At 42.4% G+C, this 22,208-nt stretch overlaps 1 protein-coding gene and 1 long non-coding RNA gene across 15 annotated transcripts in view; one reads left to right on the forward strand and one right to left on the reverse strand.

Annotated features, from left to right (window-relative positions):
• IQSEC1 (IQ motif and Sec7 domain ArfGEF 1) overlaps positions 1-22,208 on the reverse strand; it is a 352,517-nt gene that overhangs the window by 135,656 nt on the left and 194,653 nt on the right. The window contains exon 1 of one of the 14 annotated variants that reach the window (XM_084531125.1): positions 15,650-16,159. The exons of 12 other annotated variants lie outside the window; for them this stretch is intronic. In XM_084531125.1, the coding sequence (XP_084387251.1) occupies positions 15,650-15,732 (83 nt within the window). In that variant the 5' untranslated portion in view covers positions 15,733-16,159. Of the gene's footprint in view, positions 1-3,923; positions 4,273-15,649; positions 16,160-22,208 lie in introns of those variants that run through there. One more of the 14 variants, XM_084531126.1, reaches the window with a different exon arrangement.
• On the forward strand, positions 3,330-10,813 carry LOC311442231. Its single transcript, XR_014696529.1, has 3 exons — positions 3,330-3,436; positions 7,796-8,030; positions 9,399-10,813. It is a non-coding gene; the product is annotated as an uncharacterized lncRNA (long non-coding RNA).

The following is a 22,208-nucleotide window of genomic DNA, read 5'->3' on the forward strand; positions in this document are numbered from 1 at the left end:
ATGGATGTGCAATGCCTGTGCTGGCACCATGCACGGGCAGCCTTGGGGCAGGAGCAAGGAGCTGCAGTGTGGGGGCAGTACCACCACTGAACCAGCTCATGCTGCTCAAAATGCAACTAAGGCTCAAGTGAGACCCTTTCACTCGTCAGGGTGCTGGTTTTTCTTGACGAAAACGCAGCACTGTTCTGTCAGTCCTTAGAAAAAAACAAAGCTGATGACTAAAAATAAAGTATGACTGAACCAAGATGGAAAATGTTTGTAGCAGAAGGAAAATAAGTGAAGAAACTCCATGACAACTCATACTGAAGACTGATTCTTACTTTTTTCCAGATGTGTAGAGCACTGAGAAGTAACTATTGACAATTTTCCTCCATTACTTGCAAACGGAACTTTAAGATGCAAGCTGAAAACTATGCGTTACATTATTATAAACCTTTAATTTATTCTCTGCGGGCTGTGGATCTGCTGATTCAGACGGCTCCAGTCTGCTCCTCTAACCACTAACCCCATCCTTCGGGGCTGACTGGCATGTGGTGTGTTGCTGAGAGCACGGGTAATTCAGCGTGCAGCCGGTCTGCTCCCAGGCTTGGTGTAACACACTCCTCTCTGTGCACACTGATGTAACCCTATAAATGCAACAGCTAATCTGAATATGTTGACAAACTATTTTATAACTAAATATTCGCCTATCTCCCACCTATGGTGCGTGACTGAAATGCAACCTTAACATGAAGTAAATGACTGATTCTCTCACCCCAGTGCTGCTTTCATGCTTTGCCAACTGTGATTTTGGGAGTGCTTTCCACCTGCAAATACCAGAACAAGCAGGCATTCACCAGAAGAGGAAAGAGCTGTTTTTCAGAGAAATACTGCCCCAAAGTGAACCTTGGAGCAGTGGGAAGGGCAGTTTGCCCCCTGTGCGTGTAGTGCTCCAGGCACAGGCTGAGGAATAATGCAGTAGCTGTGACAGCACAGCAGTGGTACTGCTCTGCCCCCCACTCAGGAGCAGTGCCCATGACAGACAGTGCTCCTCCCTTCCTCGGGAATATCAGCGACAACCTGCAGTGCTTCTGGGCAGGAACGCGTAACACCTCTTGTGTGGGTAGTGACCGCTGTAGCCATGGAGAGTCAAAAATGGCACGGCGTGGTGTGGTGTGAGCCACCGCTGGCCTAGGGGAGGTCAGACCTGGCTTAGGGAAGAGGATCAGGAGCCCAGATCCCTGGGGGTGGAAACAGGCAAACTGGTCAGGAATGAAAATGCTCCCTCTTGAGAGCTGGGGACCAGCTCTAGCAGAGCACTGTCCCGGGGCTCAGGGCTTGCTCTGCTACCTATGACATGCCGTGAGCACAGCCACACTGCCTCTCCTGCCCCATGGGATAACCTGGTAGCATCAGAGGCTCCCCAGGGGCTCAGGGAGCCGAGCACTTGGACAGAACAGAAGCCTCCTGTTAAGTGGCATAAGCTCAGCTGTGGTATGCTAGTGAGGAAATCCCTTCATCTTTACAATTCTTCTAATTTCACTACAGGAGTAGGCAAACACCCCGCAGAAGGAAAAAAAAAAAAAAAAAAAAAAAAAAATACATCTAGACAGCGCAGTGTTTTTCCATATCACACTGTGCCGCCCTCTCCTACACTTACTACAACGTGATTTAAAGCTTCCCCATGTAAAAAACAAACCACTGCATTTTGTGCCTTAATTCTTCTAGTGCTACATGTGTTTCACCTTGCTGACAGGCATGACCCTACAATTTTAAGATCTAGTCAGGGTAAACTTAGACACATACACATGGATGTAGATGCTCTCTCCCCCCAAGGCACATGGTCTAATTAAAACAGACAACAAAGTCTAAGTCAATTTTTTAAAGCAGTTGGATTCCAATGAAAACAAGCCCAACCCTGAAGCCCAGCACTAACAATTTTCCTTTTGAGTGGGACTGTTTTCTCTCTGAGGCATCAAATCCCTCATTCATGCTCTGCACATTCGTTAGAAGCCCAAGTACAACTGGCCCAGTGTAGTCAGGGCAATGCCCTGCTGTTTGGTGCGGTGGCACCAAGGGTGTGTAGGAATACTTTTACCAGGGCGGCTTGCACACAGAGGGAAAAAACAAGCTCACTGTAACCCTAAATAAGATGTGCCTAAGCTGACTGAAATCTCCAGCAGGGGCTGCATGGGTTTCACAGTTCCCTAGAAATGGGAGGAGGCAGATAGGGAGAAAGACTGGTATAGCCTCATACTTGGTAGATATAGACATGAGCCAGAACGGTTAGTGACAGCCTCCTAGAATGCAGGGAGAGGCTCAGGATTCCTGAAAGATAACAGAAAAGCAAATTAAGGTGGTAGAGATCTTTTTCCACAAAGGAAATATTTTCTTTATGCTCTCAGATTCATTGATGCAATGAAGCTTGCAATGAAGATACGCTGTGTTAGAACAACCAGCAACTGAAACTGAAAATACTTGCAGCACTTTAACAACCAACTTTATTTTGCATTATGCTAGCTGAGAGCCAGCGAGCTACTCTATAAATAAGCCTTACTGTAAGCTATGAAGCTAATGTTCAACCTGCATACTCTGACCAGTAGTAAGTTCACTGATAAGAGAGAGATGTGGCTGTTTATAGGTGAGCACAATCTGCACATTAAGCTTTAGAAAAACAGCCACACCCAAATAGTACGAGGAACCTTTGAAGCTCGGTCTTGTGGGGGACGCTTGCTTTTATAGCCTGAGCTGTACGTTGGACTTTTCTCAGAAATTTCCGGCAGTACTAAGGTCAGGATCAATATCTATGCTGCAACAACTCTTTCTCTGTATTTAAGCATGAATTTGGTTCATTTTAGGCTTTCCCTCTATTTCTGGTTCCAAAACTAGATCATAAATAAAATTTCTTATTTTAACTGAATCCTCTCTCAGGGATTATTTCCAGTTTTTGCCGTATTGACTCGCTCTCTGCTGGGAACTAAGTGGCTTTTCAGCTTTATTTCAGCATCCTGATGATAAAAGCTCTCCACAGCATCATTCTGGTTGTAATGAACGTTCATGTAGGAATCCAGGCTCTCTAACCTCTTTCCTCAGCACAGAATAATTATGCAGTGTGAAATGCAGTAACTATTTAGATTACGTGATTTCTCAAGGGAAGCTTGCATGACAGAATGCACCATTCAGATCATATAGCCCCGAAACACGAAGAAACTATATCATGAGAATGGCTAGCTATTTTTAAATACATAAAATTGCTGTGAGAACACACAATCACCAAGTGTCTCACTTAATAGCTCCATTCCTGGAATAAACTCTACTGGAATCTCCAGCAGTGTGCTTGGCAGGGAGCACGCAGCTTGTCAAACGCGAACCACTCCAAGAACGCGACCGGCGATGCACGGCAGCCACAGCCTGTCATCTCCCTGCAGTCGGCTGCGTTTTCACACACCGCACACAGGTAAGATACGAGCGCTACACTCACTTAGAGACGTTTGAAACTTAAAGTTGTATCCTGCCATAAAAGCCTCCGCCTTCTTTTCTCCCCCTTCTCCTCTGTCTGAAGCAAATGATGCTTGCAGCATGCTAAACACATGCTTAATCTCCGGATTTGGGAGATACAATGAATAAAAGATGACGATAGGCAAATACTCATGAAAGTCAGGTTTCTTTCATATTCCAAATTCCGCCTGCTTGCAAATGAGGCAGAGGTATTTCCAAGACCAAAATCATGAAAACTCCTCTTTCCTTGAAGATTGTTTTCAGTAACCCTGTATTTTTCCTTTCATAGCTTTAGTATAAGGACAAGAAAGAAGCTACCCAAACAAGCATCTCAGACTACTTAGAGTTAACTATGCAGGGCAAAAGAATACAAGCAGGGGAATAGACAACGCATGCAGCTTTCAGACACTTACCACAGAGTAAAGTTTTAAATACTCTTACTGTACCTGATCGTCCTGACAGAAATGCAGTATTTCCACATCAGATTCCACATTGCACTGCCATCTCCCTTCATGACCTCCTCTGAAGTGTTTGCAAAGTTAGATCGATTCCAAGTAACTCAAGGAACAAGAAAGTTTAGCAGCATACAAAAAAGTTAGTCCAAGGTTCATGCAGCCGCCAAGCACTGATTCACGATTTCCAAGTGATTCCTCCGACCTCCACTCAAATGAACTCAGAGAGAAGCCAGCTTTCTCATCTGAAGTCTCGGGTTACTTCTTTCTTCGTGATTTACAAGACTTGTTGTTTACATTATTTGCAAGCCAGAGAAGATTATTAGAGGCTGTTCAGAAAGCCACATATAATATTGCTCCAAGTTGTCAAGAAAGACAAACCTACCTATGCAGCACCTACAGAAATTGGTTTCATTTATTCCACTTGAAAAAACAACAACAACAACAAACCCAGCCCAGTAAGAGGGCCTTAGCAAATCACTTACTGGATCTGTGAGGGCTTACCAAACTCGCTAAATGATATGGCTGAGGCTGAACAAACTCCCAGCTGTTTGCAAAATTTCTCGTGTACTGTAATAAATTTCGTAGTGCTAAAAGAAGTAATGAGTCATTTTCTAAGGCTGTGTTTGAACACAAAGCTGTGGCTTTCAATAGTGAATGTCAGCTATGACACTTAGCTTATAAAGTACATCAAAAATAAAACAGTAAAATCTGACTAAAAAACACCACAAAACTTACTTTGCTCACAGAATTCCCTTATTGTCCTGAAACCTCACAGATAGCTAAGTGATAGTTGGATTTTGTCTTCATGACAATATTTACCCCTCAAAAAGAACCCCAACCCCATGCATGACATAACACACAATTTCTCAATGATGATGGGGATTTATGAAGAATATTAAATATTTACACTGCTGCTTTTTATACTACGCTGGAGAATTTAGCCTTTAATTTTTCAAGGATTTAGTTTAAGTGCACTACATTTATCACCAAAACTTTGAATAGGATTTAAGCCTCAACAAACATGCAGAATCACCCTATATAGAGAAGTTTTATTATTTTTGTTGTTGTTATTATTTTTAACTGAAACACAAGTCCTTGAAATCCTACCCTGGTTTCTCCGAGACCACCCAGAATGTCAGTGTTGTTGCTATGACATTAAAACTTCGCGAGCCTTTAAAGCTCAGCCCACTAGACCACACTCTCTTCTCTGCAAAGAGGTCAATGGCACAGTTATCAGGGGTTCTTCTGGATCAAAGACATTAAATGAATGTTTATATTATAAAACTTAATTAAGCAAGAAACTAAGTTCATGCTACTTCTTGGGAGAACAGAATGCTTTTATGATTAAATGTCTGTTTTCTGTTGCACAACTCCATTTTGTACAAGACCATTTTATCTAGGATCTCATGACTGGTACTACTAGTCTGAAATAGATTCCGTTTCAGTGATTTTCTGACAACGATTCCAGGAATAAGCGACTGACAGCTCATAAAAAAAAGTTAGAACAAGTTCCACAGCACATTATACATTTTAAATCAGTAGACATAATGGAGAAAAATTGCATTAGAAAACTTACAGACCTGTTCTTAACATAACCATTGGAATCCGTTTAAATGATGGAAAAAGCTATGAAAGTTCAGGCAGATCAGCTGAATGCTCCTGATCACCTTAACATGCGAATTTGAGAGATGGGGCACCCATGATACCGTATTTCTTACTTGTGTATGGCGTACACTTGGAATACTTGATTTAGCATAAATAAGTCCATTATATATGAAGTATTAAACAAACAGTAGTTTATTTTTGGTGTAGTATAAAGCTAGCAAACAGCATGCTTATTGATGTCACCTACCTCTACTTGAGTATGTATTTGAGGCATCAGTGTAATTGGTGTACTTATATTATGCATTCCTTGATTCACATTCAAGTGCAATATTTAGACATTATCAGCATCTGCAGCAACACTATTTTATGTCTCTAAAGATAGATTAAGGTGGATGTCATACTGAGATCTACAAGAGACTTTAAATACAAGAGTATTAATCACTTGCTTCATCCATGTTTCTAGCATTTATGCGTATCCAGTGATCAAATGGATTAAAATAACATGTGATAGCATCATAGGACAAAACTGAGGTGCTGCCTTTTCTTATTTTTCCTTTTCTTTGCCTTTTTTTTTTTTTCCTTTTTCTCTTAAGTCATTGCGGCAGCATTTACCATGGGAGGAAGACTACAGTTTTATGAAAGAGTAAATGGAGCGTTTCAGTTCCTCTCCTGATGAGCTGAGTTTGTTCGCTAATTCCCAACGCGACCAAGGCAAATCGAGTTAGCTCTCCACAAAGCAAGCATTCGTTCTGCAGGGAACAGCAGGCCCAAATTTGGAATAATTTAGAGCTGATAGGCAGCCTGCAAATACAAAATAATACACATACAGAAAATGTTGAATACTGTGCAAACTGTGCTATGAGTTGATGTACATCAGTATTTTGGGTCTATGATCAGATCTCAGATGTACATAAATTCTATTTATTCTGATTTTGGATATGAAGAAAAAAAAGACTGAAATTCTCACTGAAATGATATTTGAGGTATGCCTAAGCCTAACAGCATCCTGTAAAGCTTTGTGTGGGCTTGATTTGACCATCTGCAGGTGCCGGTGTTCTCAGCTGTAGCTGATGATTTCCGTACACACATGGATGAGGCAAACTGGTAATTAATCAAAGCCCATGGCTAATTCTGTCTCAAGATATGCTGCCTTTTCAAAAGACATCTCCCTCACAGTTTGATTGCTAAGGAGGTAACGAGATATTGAAGACAAAATTGTCCCATCAGCTATTTCTTACTATTAAGAAAAATCCTGTTTGGGAATAGAACTTTTCCAGCAGCAGGAAGACAATGTCCCCTTTGTCTTAGCTGTTTACCTTCTTTTCCTTTGTTCGCAGTGACATTACTATGCCTGAAACAAGACACAGATTAGCATATCAAATGATTTCACTTTTTTGAAGCCTTGTTTGCTTTCACTGTATAACAAGTCAAGATGAGCCCCAGCACCGCAGGGGCCTTTTGGCATCACATCTGCCTTTGACACGGATTTTCCATTTTGTACATCAATCATAATCTATCGTAATGACTCCAGTGACAGTCTTCTCCCACACTCACATGCTTGGCCAAGTAATCCCAGCCAACACAGAGACTATGGGGTGGTAACAAGGGATGTTTGGAGACGGTTGCTGCCTGGCTGGTTTATTATTCCTCTTTGGGTGTGGCAATAAAAACTTTGGTTATCTCTTCCCCTTGAAATGAAACAACAGATTCCATTCAGAGGACATCACTGCATCCACCCAGTCGTGCTGTGCATGGGACCAGGCCCTGTATGAAGCGGAGCTCCCCAAACAGATGTACTTGGATTCTTTTTCTTCCATTATAATCCTTGGAAACCTTTACTAAATTTTCCTCGCTTGTAAGTCATCTACAGCACAACGCTCATTTTCAGCAGCCACGTCAGCACCACTGGGGCCGGACCCACAGTGGTGCCCTGCTAATGGTGCATGCACTGTAAGCTGCCAAGCTGCAATGGGGAGCTGCAAGGAGCTCTGCCTCCTTCCAACATTTCTTCCCACTTCAGTACATCGGCGTTTCCAAACCCACTCATCATTATGTTTTATTTTCAATGGAGGTAGTAGTAGGTGTATTAATGAAGTGCTGTCCCCTGCATCAGAATGTCATGTTTGCCGAGGCTTCACCCCAGGTTTGTGTCCCCATTTCTGCACTGAGTGGACACGCCAGCTGTCCCAGAGTTGCATTACACTGTGTATATAACAGGCAAACCAATCAACTTTGTAAAAAATATTGTGTCTTTTCAGGAAGAAATCTTTAATTCAGACACAACTACCAACTCAGAGAAAGGTGATGTTGTGCTACCAGCATTCCCTTATGAGAGCTGAGCAAATGGTTGAGGCAACTGAAAATGCACCTGCTCGGGGCTCTCCCTGCCTCACCGCCAGGCTGAGGCTGTCTGCTGCAGTCAGCATGAAGACCGCCTGTTCCTCCACTGCTCCCACCTGCTGGCTGTAGCTCTGGCTGCGACTGCTGCTGCAGGTGAGTTTGCACCAAGACAACCTGGGACAGCTGAGACAGGCATTTTTTGGCTTTCTGAGTGGGCACAGAAGTGCTGGGCTGGAGCAGGGGGGGGAGTCGAAACAATTGGAAGAAACAGTACCAAAAAAAAAAATAAATACTGGAAATGAATTCAACAGAAGTTGTTTGTCAGAGCCCTCAACTTGGGCACTTCCAAGCACACAGCACATGGTTTAGTATCAGAAATACGGTTTGTTCAGTGTTTTTGATTGCTAAGAAGAACCCAGAGCCACCATCAGTCCCCTATACGGTGAAGCAGAGCACTTAAATTCCTTAAAAGAAAATAATAAATATATATATATATATTATGGGGGGTTGAGTAGGGTGGGAAACGACAGAAATGAAGGAGAACTGGAGGATTTCAATATTTTTTTTTAAACACTGGAAAAAAAAAAAAAAAGCTTCTCCAGGCAAAGATATTACCAGGTACATAAATAACGTCAAGTATTAAAAAATGCTAGAGCTAAGGTTCCTGTAAAAGCTGTAGGTGGTACGTTACTTTCAAATGATGTTAATAGCCAGGATGCTGAATTTGGAGGCTCCCATTCTATTGCTCTTCTGCCTCCCGAGATTCATTCACATTCTGCACTGAGGCCTGAACAACAGGCAGTGCTCAGGGGGAGCTGAGCACGCCGAGACCCTGGCACAGAAGTTGCTGTGAAGGGGCTCAGAAGAACGGAGCACCCAGGACACCTTATCTGGTCTGCTCTCTGACACAGCCGCGCACTCCGGATGCACATCGCTTTCCGCATGACCTGTCTGCAGCCAAGATAACCTTACTACTTCAGCTGTGCACAGGCTCACCCTAAATTCGGTTAGTGTAACATTCCCATGAAGAGGGAAACAGGCATACTGCAGGCTTCACGAGTGAAGGTGGCAATTCACTTATTTTCCTCAAGTTTCTACCAGGACAAATGATCAGGAAACAGAATTTAACAGTGTTCCTACCAGTAAGTAGATGATATTTATAGGGCATTTAACAAAAGAAGCTGTGAGCGCTGGGGCTAGCAACCATCACACATGTTTTTGGTTGTCAGGAGAGTTCCAGACCTATTTTTAACTTAGGTAACATTGCCTTTAGACAGCAGCTATTACCAATTAAGGATTGAAAGAAGCCTTGCAAATAGACAGTTTTAACTTTTTAAAATGAAAAGCAGTCTGGCTTTTAAGGCAATTTAGGGCATCTTTAAACCCTTAGCTTGTAACAGGTCAACATGTTCATTAAATTGGGGAAGAGGTTTAAATAAATTATGTTCACTACATTTTTTTCCTCAGCCTCCACCATGTTTTCTTTCCTTCCCTTTTTAACTTCCTATTCCGATTTTTCAGACATTCCTAAGAGCATGCAAAACGACGTTTTCTGGGAGCTCACAGCAGTGACATCCACATACCGGTCCTTCTGCAGAATAAAGCCAGCGTGATTTTGGCATTTTGATAAAGGGCATCCCCTCTCATCCCCACAAGCTGGCAGGTTTATGGTGCTTCTAAGAGGCCCCTGCAGCATCCTTCCAGCTGCAGTCACCGACAGGCTCCTCGTGTGTCTCCAGCCACCACCGTGCTCCCAGACGCCCTTTTCTGTGACTTAATCTTGGACGACTATCAAAGGAAACTCAGAAAGCTTCCAATCCATGTAGGCTCCTAGCCAAATGCACCATTTAAATGTGACTGCCCTAGGGCCTGCCCATCAGTTGCATCTAAATACGGTAGAGACCAGACACCGACAGAAAAGCCTGGCACACAACGTGCTCTCTGGGGGTACAGCTAAAGGGCAGGCAGCACCACCTACACATCTGCGAGGGCCCCAGCACAGATAGTGAAGTTCTTCAAAACCTGGTATGTGTCTTTGAAGCTGTGCTTGTGGAAGGCTGAAAGCTGCACAAGTGTGAACAGTGGAGAACCTGAATACTCGGAGATGATTCCTGGGTGCAAGACATTTCAGAAAGGCTTGACATGCGGCTTACTGATGACCGCAAAGAGAGAAAAAGAGAGGCACGTATACAGAGAACTGCCTCCAGCCTGAAACCCAGATCATCAGTTACAGCAGCGGTCTGAGGAGACACCACACAGCCCTCTATACTAGCACAGGATTTTTGCTCAGCAATAGCAAAGTCCCACAGCAAGCCTCGGTGAAATCGGGGCATGGCAAATGAAAGGATCCCAAAAGATCCACCAGGTAGGAAGGAAGAGCAACCCAGAAAGTTAAGAAAAACTAGGAGTATGAACTGAAGGCATAAAAACAGAGCATTTCAACACTTTTATGAACACTCAGATACACAGTAGCGTGAATTACATTACAATGAAGGCTTTAATCAGACTAACAGCTATTTTGGGTGTTTTCAGTTATCAAATTGAAATCACTAGTTCCCTGAATGCAGACAAATCCTCTGATTGCTTTTAAGGCATTTTCTTACCTTATATATTTAGTTGAGGTTTTCCTCAATCACTTTTATACTGAATATGGGAATATTGCAGTCTGCACTGTTTGCTGGCTGTACTTTAAGAGGATGGTGGATCTGGGGGGGAGGGGGGGAAGGAGAACGAGAGAATTTTATGCTCTCAGCTGCTCTGCAATTGCATAAACTTTGCCAGCGTGAACCTCCTGGGAGAGCTGTACTATAGGCATTATGACTCAGCCCTGCTCTGGATGAAGTCACTGTCAAGTGGAAGCAAACTATTTGTTTCTAACAACATATATGGTGAAGTCCAAATGCAAGTTCAAGACAAAGCTGTCGTTATTTCTCCCACCCACTTTGCTATTGTTTTGTTCAGTTCAGATCGCAAAGGAGCTCACAATTTAAGTGAGCGCCAGAAGGAGAGCAAACCAGCTGACATCACCATGTGAGCAAAAGAAGTTCCCTGCTCTCATGGACCAGAACCCAAAGATTTTTTTTCCCCTGACTCACTGTTACTGAGATTTGTAACTATCATACAGCTACTGCTTCCAGGGCTGGAGGATTACAATATGCTATATAATGACTTCTTCCCCCTTTATTAATCCATTTTTAAATAATGGATTTTAAAATAGACACCCCTTTAACTATGTAGTAACGTGACAACTGAGACCTGGTTAGCTGTTAGCAAGCACCTTGTCTGGCACATCCGCAGCCACCCCACATAATCACAGAAGCGGAGTCCACACTGTCAACACCAGAGACGAGGCACAAAGACTATCAAAGCACTCTTTTTTTAAACAAAGAGTTAACCTTGAAGACAATCCTGACATAGATCCTTTAAAGCACATGTGCCATCTTTGAAACTGCATCTAAATTAGGACTGGCAATTCATGTAATGGTTTCAAATGCTACAAATTTGTCTTGGATAACAGAGTGGGAAAGAGGACGAGCAGAGAGCTGCCGGTGCCCCGCAGAGTGCAATTTAGAGGGGCTTTAAGTAGCCTCTGTGAGTCAGGGACTTGGTGACGTTCTAGCACAGCAGTAATAGGCTGCTCCTATCAAGGAGATTTATGAAAGCATTTTCATTTATAATCACCACTGAAACATCCTAGCAAGACTGAATCATATACCAAAATATAGACCTGCTCTTGCTTGGAGATAGGCTTAAGCACATGATTCAATCCATCCTTAATCACAATGCTGGAATTGCCAGTCCCAACTGGAGGCTGGCAGAAACAATGTCAGTTAATCCCCGCCTCAGAAAACCTGTCATCGCTCACTTATCTTGTTCCGTTGGGGTGGCTGGAATAAGAGGCCTGCTAGAAATGCCTGACTATTCTCTAAGGGACTCATGCCTCTTTTGGAGAGAGCAAAATTATAAAAGCAAAATGAAAAATGAGAAGTAGAAAATTGAAAAGTTCTCATTTAAAAACTGCTGTTTGTCAAGCAACCAGTTTCCAGTAAAGTAACCTTTACAAATTTAGCACTTTTTCTTTTTAAACACTCTTGTCTTAGCAAAAAGAAAAAATTCCAGGAGGAAGAATCCCCCTCCCAAAGTACAGATTATAATCTTCTTCACCACCAGGAACAAATTTTCTCACTTTATGCTTTATCTTTAATGCAATGCTAATGGTAACAATTTCTCGCTTGGGCTATTACACACCAGCTGGCAGAAGCACAGCACGATGCACCCACTGGCTAAAGAAAATCTTCACTTTCGCATGTTAAACCTGAAGTCACATGGTCTTATAATAATCCACTGAGCAAGCATGAGACATTCATCCTCAAAATCCCACAGAAACCCTACAGTGATTCGCTCATCTTACACTTTAATCTATTATAGAAATTCATCTCTACACTTTCAGTATTTGTATTCAAAGGGCACTGAACACCAGCAATTAACCAAGGGGTTATGGCACAGACCAAAACACTCCCAGTGCTAAAGGCAACAAGGAGCTGAAATTGGATTTCCACAGATGAATGATCAAACACTTTTTGAACCAGGTTTCTACCCCAACACCCACAGTTTTCTCCATATAATCTGCCCCAATTTAGATAAAAGCAGACTGTTAGTTTATGTACGTTACTGGAGGCATCATTACCTGGCAGTAACTTTGTTTTGTGAACGTGCACGTGACAGGCAAAGGCCTGGCCACTGGAGTTGCAGCCGAACTTATGAAATAGACTAAAAGCACAGTTGGTTTATTTTGTCCTATTTCTCCCCTTCCCTTTCTGTGCTGAGAAAATATACATCACTGAATCAGTTCTCACAAAGGACTGAAAACTGTACAGTAGCTCCAGGCTGGGTGTAAGCCCTTAGCCGAGTCTCTTTGGGACTGTCACATGCACAGCTTGGTAGAGAGTTCTGGAACTGAACTTTCGCTTCATAAACTTATGTTCAAAAACTGGCATCTCAGAAGGCAAAAATTGTCCTGTTTTCACTCCTTCCCATCATCCAGAACCACTGTTTTCTTGTGATACCCTGCCCGGCACTACAATACAGGCAGGGAGGGCGACTTGCCCCATGCCCCTCTCCTGTTCCCAGCCCCACAGCTCGGGGCAGTAGGGATGGAGCTCCACCACTGCCAGCCTCAGCCTCTCAGCAGTCCCGTTCCCAAGGGTTTGAGGAAGAAACAAGTGCCAGACAGCAGCATGAGGAGCCAGCCCCATCCTGCCACACCTCTCAGCACAATGCAGGACCAAACAGGCCCTGCATGGACCTCCCTTCGACTCCATGAATATCAACAGAGATGCAAAGGTCTGTGCAAGCAGCTCCCAGCACAAGACAAAAATTATAACTTAAAACCACAAAAATTATAGCATAAATGACAGTTGTCCAGGTCAGGCCACAGACATGACCCCATAAGACTTCCCTGAGTACCAATGTCTGAAAAACACAACTTGAGTTCTGAATACAGCAGCAAGCCATGGAACTTCTAAGCTGACCAGAAACATTTACTGTAGTTTTCATCACCAACTCCAGCTGAAACCAAAAGTCACACCAGGCTCAGGCAGCCCACAACTGGAAATAGAAAGCAGTCACATTTCTTGTAACGTACGGCTCGCTCAGGGTGAGTGTGTGAGGGCACTGGGCTGAGCAGGCCCGAGCTACCCCACAGCATCAGGATCACACAGCCCCGACAGCAGCTCCTCTGCAGCCTCCCGGGCCTACCCCAAGAGGTCCCGCGCTGTCACAGTGCCACGTGCACAGGGGGTTGGCACTATTTCCTCACGACCTGCAGCTGCACCTCTTCACCCAGAGCCACAGCTGGCTGCCAGCAACAGCAGCACAAGGGAGCGGTGTACCAGGACATCGCAACTATGCTCCTGCCTCCATTTGCTGGCATGAACAGGGTATAACGGAGGGCAGACAATAGCCCTACTGCAAATACTAAGATTTCATAATGACTCGTATGATAGAAACATTACTCAAGTCCAGTTTTGGTTACCTTATTTCATACATAAAATTAAAAACATATAGAGACACACACAACATTTCTCCCCACAGCACCTTGGCTCTTTTCCAAGAGCGTTTTAAACAACCTGCAAATACTAATAAAAAGTAACTAAAAGTAAGTGTCAAGAAAGATACTTTTTCTTTTATGTATTACCTTCCTTGCATTTAGTTTTGTTATTCATTCTGAACCATTTGCTTTTCATGTTCATTTGCCACTCTGCTCCAATCAAGAAATTATTTTGCTTATAATATGACAAAACTGCAACTTCCCTTCAATTCTCCTTTTCTCAGAATGCTGAGAGTGAAGTACTTCCACCTGATATTTAAGTGCTTAACCTCCTTTTACTTCTGTTCATACAAATACTCCAGGAGGAGGGCTCAAACACATCTAGGTTTCAATGACAAACAAATTAACTGTCTGGAAGGAAGTAAATGGAAAGTCCTTATGTATTGCCGAGGTTTCCATTAGGAGATGCAGAACAACTCCAGGGTAATTCATTGGCAACAAAGCTGGGAGGCTGCCAGGAATCCAGGACATAAACCTTTAGTCCAGTTGTATTTGCTTGCATCAAAACAGTCTGGCTGTATTTCTGTTATTTTATATGGATTCTCAGCAAGGAAGGTACTGCGAGGGGCTAGGAATAGGTTGGAAGTTTTCTGACTTCGAAAGGAAACCTGTGAAAAACTGCAAGGGAATAAAGCTATCTTTTGAAACTTCACTAGCCAACAGTCACAGATGAGGGTCCTGTATTACTCAATGCCAGAAAGTGGGGGGCACCCCTTAAACCTTGAAAAAGATTGGAACAGTTCCTTTGCCAGCCTTCAGTCACTGCATGAAAAATTCAACTGCAATTAGCATTTAGTACAAAGCACTTTCTGTAGGCTGACAATGGACAGTCAGACCAGAAAGTGTACATAACAAGAACAGAATCCTGTTTTAAATTGCATGGTTTTTGTTAACAATGAAATGATCTCCACTTTTCCCCAGAAAATTCAAATACACATAAGTCCCATTGGTTGCTAGCGTAAATTAAGAGCAAGAAAACAGAAGTTTGGATTAAAAAGCATTAGGGTAAGTTCAGGGACATGTTAAATGGAATTGCTTATTTTGCTGTTCCATTAAATAGGCAAGCTCAATGCATCTGACACCCTGTCCTATTCTTTATGATCACTATTCACCATCAATCATTTAAGCCGTATGTCAGACCTGCCTAAGTGAAGTGCCCACTGCTCTGAATGACTGCGATGCACGCTGTGCGCCACGAGGGAAACCAAAGATAAACTATTATACTACTAAATACCTCCGTGAAAAAAAAAATAAAATAAATTATCTATGCATTACATAAATTTCCATGACATTTCAATTAATCTCTTAGTACTATTTACAGTCTGTAAACTACACAGCACAGGCGTCTGTGCCTAAGGATAAAATACCAGAGAATAAAGTATTAATTGAGTCTTAGCTGGGATGATTTGACTTAAAGCAAACGTTAAAACCAAACAGCATCACCACCTTTCACATCTGCACGCAGAGACAAAAGTGGCTGATAATTGATGCAATAAAAAAGCAGCTTTACAATCTTTGTCACAAGTTCTCATTAATTCTCTACCACTCCCTTTTCCCGTGCATATTTGCCTTTCAGTAGAGTAGAACAGCAAGTAAAAGCACTGGTGGCATCATGTGCAGCCACCCAGTTCCGAAAAGAATTTCAGAGTTAATGTTCTCTTACCTTTTATAGAAACCATGAAGAGGCTGGAGACACAAAAACTGCCAGTAATCCAAGCAGAAGGCCTTTAGCTTCAGCATTTTCATATACTTGTACTGCAGCAACTGTAGTCTGCAGCTAGATTTTAACAACACAAGACTTCTTTTTGTTATGATTTGAATGACTCAAATCCAATCCAACACTCCTCTCCTTATTGCTGCAGCATAAGTGTTCCTAATTGCTACCAATGCATGCAGCTAGTCGTGCACATGGCACGGCACCTGCACAGTTGCAGTATCCTACTTTAATACAAAGAGGCAGTCGCACAAAGGCTACAAATTCACACAGGCTTTTGATCCTGATGGCAGTTTGTCTTTCCCAAAGTCTCCAACGCTACTGGGATAGCTGTTATTACACAGAAATCCCACTTCTCCTTTTGGCTATTTTAGGCCATTCTAATAGCCCTCTGGGCAAACAACGTGTGTATATTCCGGTTAAGGTTTCTGAAGGACCTTTGGAAAGCATCCTGAGAGCTTGCAGAACTTGGGAAAACACAAGCAATTATCTCAATCAGATCTAGCAACAACTGCCTATAACCCCAGCAGTGCTATGATCCCATCACACAGGAACGGCAGTCCTTCCCCGCACCCCCCTCCTCCTTTTTTTTTTTTTTTTTTTTGTTGTTGTTAAATAAAGCAGCACACAACTCTGTTAATCAGCTCCTCCCGTGCAAATCACACCAGCTCCATTGTCTGCCAGCACCTATGGAAACCGTGGGCTCCTTATGACAAGGGAAAAAAAAAAAAAAAAAAAAAGAAGAGAAATCCCAACCACCCAACCGCCGGAGCAGCAGCAGCGCAGACCCTCCCCGCTCGCCAACCAAATTACGCTCATCTCATCTCATCTCATTTCATCTCATCTCCTTCCCGACACGCTCCGCCAGCGGGGGCCGGGCGCCGCCAGCTCTGCGCGGGGGGGCGGCGGAGCCGTGGGTGCAGGGGGTGCCCGCAGCCCGTGGGGCCCTGGCACCCCGCAGCGATGCAGAAGGGCAGCTTGGGGGGCCCGGCTGCAGGGCGAGCCCAAAGCCCCCTGCACCCCGCCAGGAACCCCGAGCCCTCAGCGGCTCCGAGGGACGCGGCAAGATGAGCAGCATCTTCTGGGGGAAGCCTGGGCTCGGCATGCTGAAAGCAGGCCACCTTTACTCAGGAAAATCAGGGGTCTAAATTTAGTTTCTATCTTTCATAAAAGACAGTGATCCAACTCACCCACTTTTTTTTTTTTTTTTTTTTTTTTTTCCCTTCTTTCTCCTCTTACACCGAAGCGCAATTTACTTTTCAGGAGTTCCCCCGGTCTCCCAGGATACTCGAAGCAAGAGTTAACCCGAGGTGGTGCTGCAGAACTGCCCTTTAGCAGGAAACGTTACTGGCACTGGAGAAAACATTTTGGTTGTTTTTAAAAACAAAACAAACCACAAGTGCCCTACTGGAGACTGGCTGGTTCTTACGTCCACTTTGCTGACCAATTTACTTTTCCAGAAATTACAGTTTGGGTATTTCTCATTCTGGTGAGTTTTTGAAAATCACCAATAGGAAATATTCAGGATATAGCTTGCAAAAGTACCAGAAGAATACAGGAGATTAAGAAATCCACAGAAATAACAAAAGCAAGGGCAGAATCCAAAGACATATTTAAAAGCAAAGATTCTAGCATTCGAACCAGTTTCTTGTTTTAACATTTTAACACTGCTTAAAAATACAAAGCAAGCCAAACTCCTAGTCCTTAACTTGAGACCGTGCTCAGCATAGGCATATCTAACTCCCCAAGTGCCTGGATAATAAGCTATATTTAGGGATCCTTTAAGGTTTCTGGTTTTACTCATTGTCACTATTCAGTTACAGAAATGCCTCGCAGCATTTTAGAAAACAGATTTGAGCAAGTTTACTTTAAATGAAGTTATGAATATATTCAAGTAAGAATTGGCAGTTTCTTTAGAGGAGTCAAGCAATAGGTGTATTATGGCTGGACAACAACATTCAAAAATGTTCACGTTGCACTGCCTAGCATTTCCCTCAGAACATATTGTACAGTATAGGATGGGAGGTGGAAATGAACAGATCACGAACAAAACAGTTTGTATGAAAAAGCAAAAACATGATGTGCAGTTGATTTGGGCCTTTTTTAAGAAAGAAAAAATCTTTTAAAGATTCCGTTCAAAATAATCAATCGCCTCTGCCTGGTGCCTGCAATTACTCCTTGGGACTTCTTTCAGACCAGTAACAGCACCAGTACTCATGAAGCGATTCCCAAGAAAACACAGTTGCTTACTTTTCAGAGGTAACAATATGAGACAGTATGAAATTTCAAGTCTATTTTTCTTCCTGATCTCACACTCTCTGGGGCTTCATCAACTTGGCAGTTCTCCGGGAAGTGATAACCATTATGTCAAATGTTACATTTTCCTATCAAAATCTTCCATCCCTGCTTTTGATCCCTAATAACTATCCCTCTAAAACAGGGGCTGATTTTATCTACAGAGGAACTGAATGAAGCCCTTTGGGATTCAGTGCCTGTTGCTGAGTCTCAGCCTCCCCTACGTCTCCCTGGTGCTGTCCCCTGACTTTGGTGAGATGGCAATGCACTGTATGCACCCTTTGGAGCAGACCAAGAGGATAACAGGAAAACCTTTTTCCCTTTATTTCCAAGAATAAAGGGATGGCCAGAGAAGTTTACCCTTGAGTTTTCCTTACTGGAGCATTCTTCTGTCTGAATTTCTTGGAATTCCTTCAAAACAAAAACAAAACAAGAAAGCCAGCCAAAAGCATCAAGGAGGGACTTGCTCTGTAACCAAGAACAGCTATTCTCAGGATCAAGAAAGAAGAGGAAAACCATACAGAGACAATTAAGCTCCTGAGACACCATCCAAAGATTTGGCCCTAAAATGAGACTTTTCTGACAACTTACACTTTGACTATTCACATTGCAAAGCAATTTCTTTCCATCATACTTTTTGTTGAAAAAAATTGCTATTTGTCACCTTAATTGCTTGCTTCTACCTACTGGACTAGTGAGCAAAAGCTATATACTCATGAATTTTCTGACAGCAACCAGTGCTGATTATACTGCACCGCATGCAGGCAAAATGCTAATTAGGACTTTTGCAAATGAAAAGCACCATGTTTTCAACATGTTCTTCATTTTTACTTGTCTTCCATAGGAAAACAACAAAGAAAATTAAGCTTCATCTCACGCTCACACTGGTGTAAAACTAGCTCTTTCAGAAAGGCATTTACTGCTACCCTTGAGTTTGAATTCCCAGGCCTAATAGGGCAGTGATTTCTGGACGTGCTGCAGCTTCAGCACTGGTACCAGAAGCGAGTGACACACTGAAAACATCATCATTTGGAGTTTTGCTAAGGAGAGGCAGCTCTGGCATCAACTTTCCAAAGGCTCTGACAACTCTTTCAAAACCAGACATTAAAAAAACAAACAAACAGAGGCAAGATGAAAAAATACAGGTGCAACTCCCCTTTGTAGGGATGGCTGCCTCGACAAGCCACAAGGCTGAAATAAAGCTTTGTCACTTGTGACAAAGAGTATTACATAAAATAAACTTAGCATAAAGTCAGTGCCTGCTACAGTTACTTGTATACGAATTACATCTCTCAGAAAAACAAACACAAACAAACAGGAAAATGAACTTGTCTAACTATATAACCTTTAACTCTTCATTAAATTCATAAATTCAGCTGCTCCGAGTCTTTGCTTAATTACATACACCCTTTACCGTGACATGACAAGAAAATTCCGAGAATATTTAACTTGCTCAGAAGAATATTGTTTGTCTGCTTACACAAAGCACAGAACTGCAGTAAGAGGACTGCTTTCCATGAGCCCTTCATGAAGTCAGGCTGAAGTACTTCGGTGGCCATGCACAAGAACTTCCCGCTAATGATTCATAAGTTGCAGAGCTCGAGTGTGTCACGAGATGATGATCCTGGAGCTCCCCTACCAATTCATGATGCGCACCGTGCACACCCCACTGAAAAATGAGACTTGTACTATGTACGCAAACCACAAGAATCTGTGCAACTGAACAGGTCCTGAATAGCTCCTGATATGCTTAAAGGCCTTACAGCTCACCGTATAGCTCCTGTACGCTGCGTCCCCGTTTTGACACTGGAAATGCAAGAGCTTCCACGTGCAACTTTGTTGGGAAACTTCCTAGGTTGCTACAACAAAAATATGGAAGGTTTTAATGTTAAAGGCTTTGGCAAACCAGATCTCTCTTTCCGGCCCTTTTATGCGTTTCTGGGTACCGCATCAGCAAGCATCCCTTCCTGACTGGGGAAAACAGAAGGTGGAACATGAATAGAGCTCTTGGGCTCTGCTGCACCACTGAGACACCTAGACATGATGGTGAAGTGCTTTGTAGAGGTGTGGAGAGAATCAGGGAAATTAACTCCCCTGCCTTTTACTCAGAAAGAGACTCCTCTGCCTGGAGATGCTCTGATATAGTTACTTTGCTTTGAACAGCTCTCAGGTTTATTCAACTACCCCACTTGATATTATCCTTCATTCTTTGTTATTAAGCCTTAAGGAATTGCCAAAATTTCATGAAATTGGGTAATAAGTTATTTGCTCTTCTCTTAAGACTGAATATCTATTTCTGAATGTCTGTTCTGTAAACAGATCACCCACTAGCTGACGAATTTGTTACAAATGACATATAGGGCACAAATATCTGAGAAGCTTAAATATTTAAATGCCTGGAACATCTGAAGCAGGTCTGGTAATACAGCTTTCCAGGAGACTCGCACTGATTCAGAAAACAAAATCTTCTCAGCTACCAGGTGAAAACTGATAGAGGCCAACACAAAATATCCACAAAAAAATACCATTCACAGTATGAAAAGGGACCGTGCAAAGCATAACATACGCACACATATATATAGCATGTCAGCTTGTACAGATTTTTCTCTTCCTAACAGACATAAGCACATTTTTCACATTAGCCTTTATTCTTTATGGCACTGACTCCTAATCTCACAACTGCGTAACTTTCAAATTGACCTACAGAATGCAAGTACAATCTAAACAAATCCAGGGGAAACAAATGATCTGTCTGGTGGGGAATCTGTGCACAACTGAAATTTAACAAAATGAGAGGTCTGGATTACAATGCTCCAGAGAAGCTGAGAACTAGAAGAGTGGTTATTATAGGGTAAACTTAACTGACTGATGGGGACAGGAAGTTGGTGAGCACAACGCAAGAAAAGCAGCCTGCCTAGAAAACACTAACTGCTTGATAGGACACTGGATGGATGCATGTTAATCATTTCCATTTTATGGGTCACTCAAATCTGTTCAACAGTGTTATGAGAAGACATTCAATGACAAGAAGTCTTCTGTCTTTCATTTTGCTAAAAAATAATAGCCCTGAACATTGCCTGATTACAGGTCCAAAACAGGCTCATTTGACCTACTGAATTCATTTAGATTTGACATGCTGTTTCTTCAACAAATATTTAACCCTAGGAAAAGTCACCGTTTCACCTAATATCATCTGGAAGATTTTCTAATGTCTCCTCTGTGATTGCTCTTTATGATGCTTAAAAACTCTCAAATAATTGTTTCATTCATAGTTACAGAGCTGCATTTCTACCCCCTCATTTGGTAACTCCAAAATATTATTTCTTCCCAGATCTCTAAATTTAAAAGGACCCTTTACATTTACATGCACATACGTTTACTGCCAAATAAGTTTTTACAAAGACAGTTCTGTAAAAAAAAAACAAACATTTTGAAGATCATGTTTGCATTAGCATAAGAAATATGTGAACACAGAAGTTTCATAAAAGTGCATGGGATAAAGAGCAAAGTTGCAACATCTCTAAATTGCAGCTTTATTATTATTTTTGTAGTGCGTGTAAAAGAAGCCTAGAATATAACTAGCATAGAACTATTGTTTGAAATATAAAGAAGTGCAATCAGGGATTCCATACCAGGCTGCACCTCTCTGCTGCAGGCTTCAGAAAAGAGCACTGCTCACCAAATGCATACTAATGAGAGCCCATGCCACAGAAACTAACACACATGCTGTGTGTTTGAAAGTTTATGGTTCATGAGGCCATGGGACAACAGCAGGGGCCATATTGGTGGATATTAAATATCATAGTCTCATTTTATGGAAAATAACTAAACCCAAGAAAATATTCATGTTTTTATAGCACATAACAACTTAAAATGATTCAACTGCTACATTTTCCAGTAAATGCCTGTTCAGTCAAGCTAAAGCTGTTCCTTTTCCCACCAAATGTGAAAATTCAACCACTTCTTACATCTATCCATTCCTTCCTCATCTTTCTCACCGACATCCTCCCACGGAAAAATAAAATAAATCACTAGAAGGAAAAGCATTGTAATAAAATCTTCTGTTCTCACAAAGGTTTGTCTAGCCTGGAATCAAGACGGCAGCAATACCTGGTTCTGGGAATCTTAGCCCAGAGAACAGTAAATCACAAATCAGCTACACGATGTTCTTAGTACAAGAAGATTTCAGAAGAGCAGAGGGAAGGGGGAAGCT

The sequence above is a fragment of the Aythya ferina genome (genome assembly GCF_964211825.1).
Source record: "Aythya ferina genome assembly, chromosome: 10".
Taxonomy (NCBI): domain Eukaryota; kingdom Metazoa; phylum Chordata; class Aves; order Anseriformes; family Anatidae; genus Aythya; species Aythya ferina.